Source organism: Chrysochloris asiatica, unplaced genomic scaffold (assembly GCF_000296735.1).
Source record: "Chrysochloris asiatica unplaced genomic scaffold, ChrAsi1.0 scaffold00179, whole genome shotgun sequence".
Lineage (NCBI taxonomy): Eukaryota > Metazoa > Chordata > Mammalia > Afrosoricida > Chrysochloridae > Chrysochloris > Chrysochloris asiatica.
Genome location: NW_006408697.1, coordinates 2234910 through 2247873, shown reverse-complemented (window position 1 = coordinate 2247873; position 12964 = coordinate 2234910). Strand labels below are relative to the sequence as shown.

The window sequence follows — 12964 nt, the reverse complement described above, 5'->3', positions numbered from 1 at the left end:
TATATATACATACACATGTTTTTATAGTATTAACACGTTGCTGATAGTGAACATCTCTGATGATTAGAATTGCAGTCCTTTTTCATTTTGTGACCTTGCTCACTACAAGTGGTGCTTTCTGTAGCATTTGCCAAAGGATGTCATGCCTGAGCTGTCACACTGATGGATGTACATTTCTCTTGACCTTTCTTGGGCTAGAAAAAAATTCCCACTACCGCACATCTTCTGTTGATTTTATTCTTACTCGTGTAATGAAATAGTAATAAGTAGAGTGTACAATAACGACTTAAAAAAAAAAACAACGATCTGTGCTGTAACAATCAGAAAGCATTATTGAACATGTATATTTTACCCAGCACTGTTTAAAGGAAGTGAGAGATGCATAAGAACTTTCTTGATTTCCAGTCACTCAAAATCTTCTTGGTGGAATAAATTAATACACATGAAATTACAAGGAATTGATCATGTAATAAATCATGTGATAATGATTACAATTGCTATATGAGTTCAGAGGCTGGAGATAATTGTGAAATGGGGATTTATGCAAAGTGTATTCTGTGGTACACTGATCCTACAAGATACTCCTTAAATTGTCATTAGAGAGAAATACAGTTAATTGTATCTTGTTAATGCATATATTACATATGTCTTTGTTGTTAAGTGCCATCGATTCAGTTCTGTTTCAGGGCAAACCCTGTACAGTGTTTCAGAGACTGTAAATCATTATAAGAGCAGAAAGCCTCATCTTTCTTTCAAGGAGCTGCTGGTAGGCTTCAGCTGCCAACCTTGTGGTTCATAGTCTACTGCTTATCCCACAGACTCACCACATTCCTTTACGTATATGTGCATACCCATATACAAGGGGGCTTCAAAAAGTCCTTGAAAAAAAATGAAGTTTAAAGGTAATGGAATTTTTACACAAACTTTTTGGAGCACCCTTGTACATTTTTGCATATATATATTTACATTAATGTTTTATTAATTATAGTGTTGTAAAAGTTACCCAGTATAAAAACCTGCAGAAATTAATTTCAAGTCACATTTCTTTTCATGTAACTGTTATTAACAACTTGCAGTGAACATTTTGCATGTTTTATGTGTTAACAAAAGAGCTCTGGTAGCGTAGTGGTTACGAATCGGACTGCGAACCTTAAGGTCAGCAGTTCGAAACTATCAGCTGTTCCGCAGGAGAAAAATGAGGCTTTCTTCTCCCATAAAGATTTACAGCCTCGGAAATCCTGTACAGGGTCGCTATGAGTCGGAACTGACTCCATGGCACATAACAACAATGTGTTAACAAACCCTAGCGTTCTATGGGAGTCCGGTGTGGCACTGTAGGATAGTGAACTGCAAGGCTGGTGATTCCAACTCAACAACAGCTCTTAGTAAACCCTATACAGGGTCGTGATGAGTCAGACCCAACTCGATAGCCCTTAACAACAGCAACAGCGTTCTATGAGTTTTGGATGATATCTCTAAGCATCTTTCTAGGAGGACGTGGGACTTGAATTGAGTCTTAGACAATGTGGAAGGGAAGGGGAATACCCTCCAAGCCAAAGACACAACATGATCAGTGGCACAGAGGTGGGAATGGGCGAGGCCAGGGGAGATTACAGCAGGGGAAGAGTAGAGCGTGCAGCTGGACAAGAAGTTGGACCAGGTCACCGAGGCCCTTGAATGCCAGGATGAGGAGTAGAGATTCTTTGTGGTCGAAAACAACCTTGTGGATTCTGAGTTGTGAAATGATGGGGTGGACAGGAAAAGTTAGTCTGAGATGACTGATGGAAGGAGAGAAGACCCAGAGTCAAGAGGAGACTGTCGTATGTTAGTATGAGCTTTGGGGAAACAGGCCAAAACATGAAGGCAATGGAAAAAGGAAAGGTGTAAATTCAAGAGATTGTCTATGAGAAAAATGATCAGTACTTGATAACAATCCACATATGAGAGTGGACAAATAAGGGAAGAGCCAAAATGACGGCGGTTATGGAATGTAGATTTCTGTTTTTCAAAACTGTGAGTGTGTGATGATGTTTTCCTGTTAAGACTTTAGTATTTTTAAAGCCTGCTGGGGGCAAGAAGGTATTGCTTTAACTAGTTACCTGGTCCTAATGCTGCTTTCTCTTACATCCCTCTTTCAGGAAGCACTGAGTGTTGCCAAAATGCAGGTGGAGATGGGGGCCCAGGTGCTGGATATCAACATGGACGATGGCATGCTAGATGGCCCAAGTGCCATGACCAGATTTTGCAACTTCATTGCCTCCGAGCCAGACATTGCCAAGGTTGCATAAATGTTCATGTTCATCAAGGGAATTTACATGTCTTGTTCTGTCTCTCATTGAACTTTGTCAGTTGCCCCCATACCCCTATGCAGCATCTTGGCAACGTGCTGTCCCTGCTGAAAGGAGGAGTGACTGCACTTGAGACACAGCAGCTGGCTTTGGTGCCCAGGAAATAACGTTCTCATGGTCGTCTGTGCCCTGTTGTGAGCTTACCATGCTTTACCACATTGCCTATTTAATCAATTATTTTTAACAAGTGCCCGGGGCCTAAGACATGCTAGGCACTGGATTATTGATTGACTCAGTTGGTTGTCTCATTTCTCTGCAGCAGTCTTACCCAATTAGCCGGGACATTCACCTTCCTTGGGATGGGGGCTAGAATGAAGAGTCTCTAACAGGAATCTGTTCTTAACCTGCATGCTTCAATTGTATCCTTTCTTCTACTCACAGGCATTTGCTGAATATTGATCTGCTTTTCCTTTCTAATATTAAAGCTCATGTGTATATTTTTTTAAGTCAGGTATTTGATTTTCTAAAGGGAGGATTGAATTTGAATAACTTAGCTGGAGTTCTGTACCCAAAAGTCATGGGCTAAACATTAATCCCAGAGTCAGATCAGGAAAATTTCAGATGCTTGCCTCAGGGTTTAAGGCAACTGAAAAGGGTAAACTAGTACTGAAGCCAGTGAACTGGCCTGGTGGATACAGTTCTGATGCTCAGCTTTGATCTCTGACCTGTAAATTCCCATCCAATGCATGTAGACTCTTGTAAGGCGGAAATTGTTCCAAGTATTTTGGACTCTGGCCACTTTTTGGCTTTAAGAACAAATCCATTGCCATCGAGTGGCTTTTGACTCCTAGTGGCCCTTTACAATAGGGCAGAACTGTCCCCCTGTCCACATAGACCTTCCAAGTCTGTAATCTTTACAGAAGCAGACTGCCATATCTTTCTCCCGCATAGAAGCTGATGGGTTTGAACTGATGAACTTTTGTTTAGCAGGTTGTAAGAACAAGTGTATTTAAACCCTATTTATCACACTACTAGTTATTTGTTTCTTGACTCCTAATGAAGAAATGGGCTCCTGGTGTGGCACTGTAGGATCAGCAGTGGACTGTGAACCACAAGGTCGGCAGTTCAAACTCACCAGCTGCTCATTGGAAACCCTATACAGGGTTGCTATGAGTCAGAACTGACTCAGCAGCACTTAACAACAATAACAAAGAGGAAATAGAGAATGTTTAGGAGCCCATGGAAGGGAGTTAGTAGTGACCGTGGCCTTTCAGTGATTTTTCTGGTTCTTCTGATCTCAGGTGCCATTGTGCATTGATTCTTCCAATTTTTCTGTGATTGAAGCCGGGTTGAAGTGCTGCCAAGGGAAGTGCATCGTCAACAGCATTAGTCTGAAGGAGGGAGAGGTTGACTTCTTAGAAAAGGCCAGAAAGATTAAGAAGTTTGGAGCTGCTGTGGTGGTCATGGCTTTTGATGAGGAAGGCCAGGTGAGTGACTTTGTGTACTTTTTATTTATTTGCATAACTCGGTTGTGCTGGCAAATCCTGGAGTCCTGGTTGAGTTATATAAAAAAAGTTTTTATATCAGTGGAGAAAGCTAAGATTATTCAATATATATTATTGGCATAATTGGGAAGAAATTAAAAGTTAGAACCCTCTCAGCATATACTAATAAAATCTAAATCCATGAAAGATCTACAAGAAAAAAATCTCTTGGTTTTTTTTTTTTTTTTTTTTAGAAAAAAATGAAAGTATGTCAGAAAATATTCATTTAGCTTTGAGATGTAGACGGTCTTACCTGGAAGCCAGAAAGAAAATGGATAGAGCTGTTGACGTAAAAATATGAACTTGTGTGCTAAAAGTCAGGGCTCTGTTTGCAGCAAGACCACTGGGTTAATATCCCTAATACCCCAATACTTTCTATGACTAACAAAGAAAAAGACCCCAACCAACCCTACTGAAGAATGGGCCATGGAAATGAATCAGCAGCGCTTTTCACCCACCAGTTGCTCCTTGGAAACCCTGTACAGGGTCCCTATGAGTAGACACTGACCCGAATGCACTTAACAACAAATATTCAGCATCTGTATGTTTTGCTCAGTCTCTTATCCAGTTTTGATTATTTCTTATGTTTTAGTAACATAAACAATTGTTGTTGTTAAGTTTCGTGGAGTTGGTTCCAACCTACAGCGAACCTGTATAGGGTTTCCAAGGAGCGATTGGTGAGCTTGAACTGCCGACCTCGTGGTTCAAACTGATTCTGCAGTCCAGCGCATTAACCCGCAGTGCCACGCCAGGACTCCAGTCTGAATATTCTTCTTCTGTGTTCTGCACAGTCAGTTCTTAGAAATGGATGGCTAGGTCAAAGGGAATGCACCATAATTTTTTTTTTTTTTTTTTTTTTAATGTACATTGTTAAATTTTCCTTTTGAAAGTTGTATCTTAGCTCACTTCTACTAGTAGTTTAAAATGGTGGGGCCTTTTGATTTAGTTTTTATTTTGATCAAAAATACATAAATGGGCTTTAAGAAATTCATGGAAAATGCCATTATTTTAAATTTAATTTTTCCATGAACTTTTTGAAGCCCCTCATATAGAAAGATCATCACCAACAGGTGCTGTCCAGTGATTGCAGCTGGTGACCCCGTGTGTTTCAGGGTTCAACTTCTCATAGGACTTCCAATGTCTGTGATCTTTCAGAAGGCCTCTGTATGGGTGATGTCTTTTATAAGTGTCAGCACAAGGCTGGGCCCTAGAGTGAGAAGTTAAAGATACCCCAATGATTCGACTTTTCCGACACGCTATAGCCTTCCATAGTCCTGGCCAACAATCACCACAATCCTCTGCCCTAAGTCCCAGGGTTCTGCAACATGCTGCAACGTTCCACAAAACTCACAGTTGTCAAAAGAGATGGCTTACAAAATTGCGGAGGCTGGCAAGTTGCAAATCTGTAGCTTAGAGAATATCTGTCTGGAGGAAATCTGCTCACCTACACAGTCTCAGGAGCTGAGGAACTTGGATGGGCAGATCAGACGACAGGCTGTTGATGCACAAGGCTTCAGGAGCTGGAGAATCATCAGGTCTGGTGATGACCTGCAAATGCCATGAACTGGAGGTCAGACGTCATGAGCCAAATGCAAGATGCAGGGCAAGAGAGCAGGCTATTCCAAAGCTATCCTAGAAATTAGTCACATCATGCCTCCAAGGGACACTAAGGGTGGTGACTTGAGTCACACCCTCTACTAAGGTGGGGGCATTCTTAATACTTAGATCAACTGTAACCTTTACTTCTTAACCCCACCCTAATCTTTACTCTTCAACAACTCATTTCAAAATGGGTCCATATACAGGCATGTAGAGACTAGGATTCTCACTAATTGGAGAAATTTGACTAGAAGGACTACAAATAATTAGCTATCCTGCAGCCTCAGAGAGGATTCAGACCACCAACCTTTCTGTTAGTAGCCCAGTGCTACCCAGGCTCTCCTGTATATGCAGATGGCAGCGGCGGTGGCGGTAGTGTTCCAATTCCTAGTGGCCCTGTGTAGGGTTTCTGAAGCTGTAAATCTTCACAGGAGCAGAAAGCCGCATCCTTCTCCCTTGGAGTAGCTGGTAGATTCCAAGTGCAACTCACTCACTACCAGGGCACCTGATGTATGCAGATTGCTGTTGTTGTTAAGTGCCATTGAGTTGGTTCAGACTCACAGTGATCCTGTATGAGGTTTCCAAGGAGCGGCTGGTGAATTTGAATGGCCACCCTTGTGTTCCTGTGCATTATCCTGCAGTGCCACAGAGATAAATAAATACGTCTTACAAAATATGGAAATCCCCAGCCCCTTGCCTTTCCCAAATCCCTATTGTTTCCAGCAGATTCTTGTAGCATTTACCTCCTCATCTTCAAATTTCATTTCAGTTCTAGTTAATATTTACTGTCTTACTTTCATAGTTAAGGACTGAGCTTTTTTTTTTTTTAAAGCATTTCCCACACATCTTTAGTTTATTCCCCTCATCCCACTCTAGTTAATTTTAGTTACAAGTTTTTTCAGTGTTTATATTACTAATTTATGTAAAATTGGAGCCATGATTGCTTTCCTGAACCTTCCATGGTTTTCATGGAATTAATCATTTTCTTGTCCTTTGTTTCCTAGATTCCATCCCAGACTATCCCTTAATTGTTTAAATCTGCAAACACATTAAGTAGACTGCATTTTAATTTCTTGAAAACATCTCTCTTGCAGTCTTCTCAGCTGTTCTGAGCTGGAAGGGTGGCTCACATGGCTGATTACACAGCTGTCACCTTGAGTTTTCCTTCTACCTTCATACCTCTTCTAGGTGTTTAGGTGATTAGAGTCAGGCTGCTAACCTCAAGGACATCAGTTCAAAACTTCCAGCTTTTCTGCAGGAGAAAGATGAGGCTTTCAGTTCAAAACTTCCAGCTTTTCTTCAGGAGAAAGATAGATGAAGCTTTCAGTTCAAAACTTCCAGCTTTTCTGCAGGAAAAAGATGAGGCTTTCTGCTCCTTTAAAGATTTACAGCCTCGGAAACCCTGTGCAGGGTCGCTGTGAGTCGGAACCAACTCCACGGCACATAGCCACCACCACCTCCTTGGTTTAATTCTTCATTTGGTAATGTGCATATTATGGTTGACTCTAGTGAAAGAAAACAGGGCAGGGAAATATTTTTGCAGCCTTGTATTATAAGAATGGCTTCATTTTACTTTTGATTGCCTATAATTATCTGAGAGTAGGATTACTACACTTATTAGAAATTACTTTCTCTGTGTTTTGAAAACTTTGCTCCATCGTTTTCTTACAGACTGTTGTTGTTAAGAAGGTTGGCATTATCGTAAAACTTAATTCTTCTCATGAAGCTGATTTTGTTTTTCCATTCTCTGGAAGTTTCCTGGGCCTCTAATGCCCACATCACTCTGAAATCTGATGATGATATTTTCATCTGTTGTGCTGGCTGTTCAAAAGCCCTCTTAATCTGCAAACTCATGACCTTTAGTTGTAGGAATTTGCCTTGAATGGCTTCATTTTCTCTTTTGGCACTCATATTATTCAGATATTGTACATTTTGGACAGGTTGACTCATTTTTTGTTTTTTCTCCATTTTTTAGTCTGGCATTTCATTCTGCTCTGTGGGAGTTTTCTACATCTATGTTTATCCTTCAGACTCTCTTTTGTGGCTTTCTCTGTATATGTGTGGGGTTTTTTTGTTTTGTTTTTTTCTACATCTACATTTATTCTCTAAACTGTCCGCTGTGGTTTTCTGTTTTATTTTGTTTTCCTTTTACCCAGGAGCTCTTTCCTTTGAAAAGAAAGCAATTTGTTGCTGTTTAATAATGCATGCAAATGTCTGCTCTGATTTATTAAAAAACATAGTGAGTTCTTGTTACTTATGTTCCTGGCCCTGCCCAAGCTCTGAGATGATTGCATGGAATCAGACAAAGTTCCTGTCCTTGTGTGATATATATTCTTAGAAAAGCAAGGTGGGGTGATACATAAATAAAGAAATATTTTGTTGGATGGTGGTAAGTGCAGTGGAGGGAAATGAAGAAGGAAGGATAAAGGATTGGAGAGAACTAAGGTAGGATGGATACGGGAGGCCTCAGGGGTCAGGTGACATTTTAGTAGATACATTAAGGAGTTTAGCCCTAAGCTAAGAGTGTTCTGGGCCAAAGGAACCTTTAAGTAGAACACATGCTAATCGTATTTGAAAAACAACAGAGTCATTGTGTAGACAAAGCCTAGGGGAGAGGAGGAGATTGGGAGGGCTTGAGGTTAGAAAAGTAGCAGACCCTTCTTAGACTTTGGTTTTTACTCTGAGAGTTAGGAAGCCATTGAAGAGTTTTGATCCTAAGAGCAGATAAGACCTGATTTAGCCTTTATACCCCTCTGGTTCTTTGTGGAGAGCGTCTGCAGGAGTTTGTTTTTGGGTGCTGTGGAGTCAGTTCTGTGAGTGCAACAGAAGAAACCGTGCCCGTCCTCACAGTTGTTGCATAGGGCTAACCTGAACATCATTTAGAAGGGAGGATCCGGGACCAAGGTGGAAGCACAGAGGACGTGGAAAGTCACCTGTTTTAAATGCATTTTAAAGGTAGAACCACACTGGGAGTAGGTCGTAGGAGAAAGAAGAATCAAGGCTACTTTTAGAGGTTTCTATTTTGGGCACAGGCTGTTGGTAGGATGGGTTATGGATGAAGGATGGGAAGACCGAGAGAAGCAGGTTTGGGATAGGGAAGGAGCGCACTGAGATCAGAAGTTTTGAGTTTAGACATCCTACATTTATGGAGTTTATTGGACATCCAAAATGCTGAGTGTGCATTTGCCTAGAAGGGTCTGGAGTTTAGGTGCAGGGTCCAGCGTGAAGATAGAATTTGGGGATTATTCACGCATAGATGATGTTTTAGACGATATTGGGCGTGCTTAGGGTGATGTGGCCGTAGACTAGATGCCATTTTAAAGCTTACCCAAGATCTGTGGATACAACTTTTAGAGACTGGTTGTTTAGTGACTGGGGAGAAGAGATACCAGAGAAGGACTAGGAGGGAGCAGCTAGTTTGGAGGAAAACCAGAAGAGGGTGTCGTGGACCCAGGAGAAGACCATGCTTCAAGGAGAAGGGTGGGGGTCTTACAGTGCTCTGGATAGGTTAAGTAGGATGAGCCCCAAGGGTTTACCTTAAGATTCAGAGATGGGGTTCTATGTGATCTTGATGTGCTGTTTCCAAGGAGATGAAAGCTAGATTAGAGTGGCTTCAAGAGAGATCTGGAAGAGTTGGAGACAGCAGGTATATACAGCTTTTTTTGAGGAGATTTGTTGTAAAGAAGAGCAGAGAGCTAGGACAGAAACCAGAGGGGTCTGTGAGGTTGAGAAAGGGCACGTGTGTGCAGGACATCATAGTGTTTTGTGAGCTGATGAGGATTGCCAAGAAAGGGTGAAAGTGATGCAGGAGAGGAAGGAGACAGATGGAAGAGGCTAACTTTGTATGGTTGAGATGGTGGGATTCGTAGACATGGAAGAGGAATGGCTGTACATAGGAGCCACCACTGTCTGTTCAAGTTCAGATGTTCAGGCCTCTAGATGGTGTGCTCGTGGGGGCTTGTGGATATTCTCTTTAGATGGCTTCTGTTTTCTCAGTCAGATTAGGAGTAAGGTCAACTCTCAAAGTGAGAACAGCATGTTGTGTGCTCTACAGATCTGTGATGCTTACCCAGGACTACAAAGTAGAAATACTAGGACTGGGGAGGGAAGGATTGTCGCTGCCAGAAATTACAACAAAACAAAATCAGATACCTGGATTTTAGCTATCCTCTGAGTTTTTGATTCATTTGGTCTGGGCTGAGGCCTGGTGTGTCAGTATTTAAAAAAAAAAATTCACAGAAGTTGGTTTTCATGTATACTCTAGCTGGAAGCCACCAGCAAAATGTATCTCATTTCGTCCTCATGGCAAACCACCTGGGATAGCTGTCTTCCTCATGTTTCTGCTAGCCAAGGTCAGTAGGCTAGGACATGGTGGGACCAAGGTTTGGCCCTGGTCTGTCCAGTCCCAAAGCTGTTGTCCTTTTCCAAATTGTACATTATTGCCACAGCACAGTATGCATCTTGTCTGAGGAATTTAGATTTTAATGTGCCTACAAATAAAAAGCAAATGTGGGGAGAAATGCTCTGGTAGCGTAGTGGTTATGAATCAGGCTGCGAACCGCAAGGTCAGCAGTTTGAAACTACCAGCTGCTCTGCGGGAGAAAGATGAAGCGTTCTGCTCCTGTAAAGATTTACAGCCTTGGAAACCCTGTGCAGGGTCGCTATGAGTCGGAACCAACTCCACGGCACATAACAACAACAACAACAACAGTAAAAGAAATGTAAAAATCAAAGCAAATTAGAGCTGTATTAAGGTAGTATTTTATCCCTATTTAATTAGTAAAAGTAGATGTAAAAATGATCAAGGTTTCCGTGGGACAACAGTGGTAAATAGAAAGCCTCTTTCATTCCAGATTGTAGCCCAGACCGGATTGCTGTTGCTGTTGTTTTGTGCCTTCGAGTCGGCTCCAACTCACAGTGACCCTGCCCTATATAGGGTTTCCAAACAGCAGCTGGTGAATTTAAACTGCTGACCATGTGGTTAAAACCAACCTTTCAGTTTAGTGCATTATCTCCCAGAGCCACACCAGGACTGCATAAACGGCTATGGTGATACCGCTGGTGGTGTGCTGGGGAGTCGGTTCCGACCCATAGCGACCCTGTACAGGGTTCCGAGGCTGTAAATCTTTTCGGGAGCTGAAAGCCTCATCTTTCTCCCGAGGAACAGCTGGTAGTTTTGAACTGCTGACCCTGAAGTTAGCAGCCCGATTCGTAACCACTACGCTATCAGAGCTCCTGTCTAGAGCCATAAAATGTTAATATCATGAACTAATAATCTCATTTTTGGGAAATTATCCCAACAAAATAATTCAGAAGTATAAAAATAATGTACATATGGTGTCTGAAGCTGTAAATCTATATGGGAACAGAAGGTACCACCTTTCTCCCAAGGAGCAGCTGGTGTGTTTGAACTGTTGACCTTGCCATTAGCATTCCAGTGTTTATCCAACAGCATCACCCCAGCTCCTTTACTCGAATCTGTACGTGAACATTAATTTTTTAATAAACAGAGCGAAATCTCTAAAATAAACAACCAATACAAAATATATGATGTAACCAACTCGGTGGTTAAATTCCAAAACAACACAATATCAAGTACAGAAAAGGAAGTGCAAGTTCAGCATACTGAATAATGGAAGCACAGTGACATGCTCTGGGAGGGAGCCGCAAAACAGGAATTGGGTTTTCTATGTTAATGTTGTATGTTACTTGTTGTTAATCATTGTAGCGATTGCAAAGTGTGTAATGTGATTGTGATTACCAATACAGAAACACCTAGAAAGAAACAGAAGGAAGAAATCAAAAAGGCTCAACCCCGAAAGCATTTAAAACACACCAAAAAATGAGAGAATAAGAAAGGATCTAAGGAGCTCTGGGAGCGTTGTGGTTACAAATCGGGCTGCGAACCGTAAGGTCAGCATTTCAAAACTACCAGGTGTTCCACAGGAGAAAGATGAGGCTTTCGTAAAGATTTACAGCCTCGGAAACCCTGTACAGGATCACTATGAGTCGGAACCGACTCCACGGCACATAACAACAACAAAAACAACAAAGAGACTGAAAAAAACAACAACAATTAGCGAAAGGCAGTAGACACTTAATTTTCACTAATAACCTAAAATGTAAATGGCCTAAACTTGGTGCAAAAGGCAGAGAGCGACAGAACGGAGGAAATAAATATAAGATCTGTTTGCTGCCTGTCAGACACATATCTTCATCATAGGGACACAAACTGAAAATTAAAGGGGGTGAGAGCAAACGACAGATTTTAAATTCAGACAGATCGATGACATTTAAATGTGTCCTCCACCCAACACTATTAGCCGTGTCCTTGAATAAATGACTTAGCCTCTAAAAACAAATAATAATAATATACATATGAAGACTTTACACCAGGATTATTGAAAATATAATAATTAAAATTGTTGTCTGAAGGGAACTAGGTCACTTAGATTATAACCTCATTATACTGGAATATTACCCAAAGTATGGTGTCGCACTGTGGGCTAATGTGTCAGACTGCAAAGTCGTTTGAACCACAAGGTCGGTGGTTCAAGCTCACCAGCTGCTCCTTGGAAACCCTATACAGGGTTGCTATGGGTCAGAATCAACTCCATGGCACTTCACACAACAACCGCAACATTTAAATATTAATGGTAAATATAATGGAGCAACATGATGATGCTTAGAAAATGTAAATATAAAAGTAAAAGTTGTATAGACATGTCATATAAGGGAGCTTCAGAAAGTTCGTGGAAAAATGGAATTAAAAGATAGTGGTATTTTTCCAAGAGCTTTTTGAAGCCTCCTTGTATTTGATGATAAAAAATGGCATTTGATAAAAAGTGGAGGAAAATGCCACAAAAGAAAATTGTTAGAGTGAAGTGAAGGAAATAAAGATGTCTTCTAAAAAAAATCCTTTTTTCATAAGTAAAAAATATTTTAATGTGATCATTAAAGTAAGATCCGCTAAAAGCCAGGACTTGCTTTATTGAATAACACCATTGTTTATGAAAAGAAAGTAACTCTCTTTAGTGGGAAACCATTGTTGAAACTAAGCAAAGCTGAGAAAGTCACAGCTGTTTTGTGTCAGTGTCTGCTGCTATTTTTGGGCCTGTGGTTTATGGTTTTTGATACAAGATACAAACAAGATCAAGGCCAAATATGACAGACTGACCCTGAAACTTCTAGAGGGCTGCAGAACAGACAAGGAAGCACTGTGTTTTTGCTGTTGTTGGGAATTTTAATCAATTGATATTTTTAAATCTATAAACAAAATATAGAAAGTCTATGATTGAAATTTCATTAGCAAAAAATTATGTTATTCTCTAGATTTAATTATCCCTTTCTAATTTAAACAATAATTTTATGACACTCTTTGATAATATGAAGTGTCTCAGAAATAATTATCACATAATAGCAGAATATATTACTTTTTGTTTATACATGTATGTTGTTGTTGTTGTCAGGTGCCACCAAGTCGGAACCGACTCATAGCGACCCTATTATGTACAGCAGAACGAAACAATGTCC

The 12964-nt window shown here is 40.8% G+C and overlaps 1 protein-coding gene across 1 annotated transcript in view; it reads left to right on the top strand.

The window, feature by feature from the left end:
- Window positions 1–12964, top strand: part of MTR (5-methyltetrahydrofolate-homocysteine methyltransferase) — a 170889-nt gene that overhangs the window by 78784 nt on the left and 79141 nt on the right. Inside the window, exons 13-14 of the mRNA XM_006872011.1 lie at window positions 2139–2279; window positions 3590–3775. Coding sequence (XP_006872073.1) covers window positions 2139–2279; window positions 3590–3775 — 327 coding nt within the window. The remainder of the gene's footprint in view (window positions 1–2138; window positions 2280–3589; window positions 3776–12964) is intronic.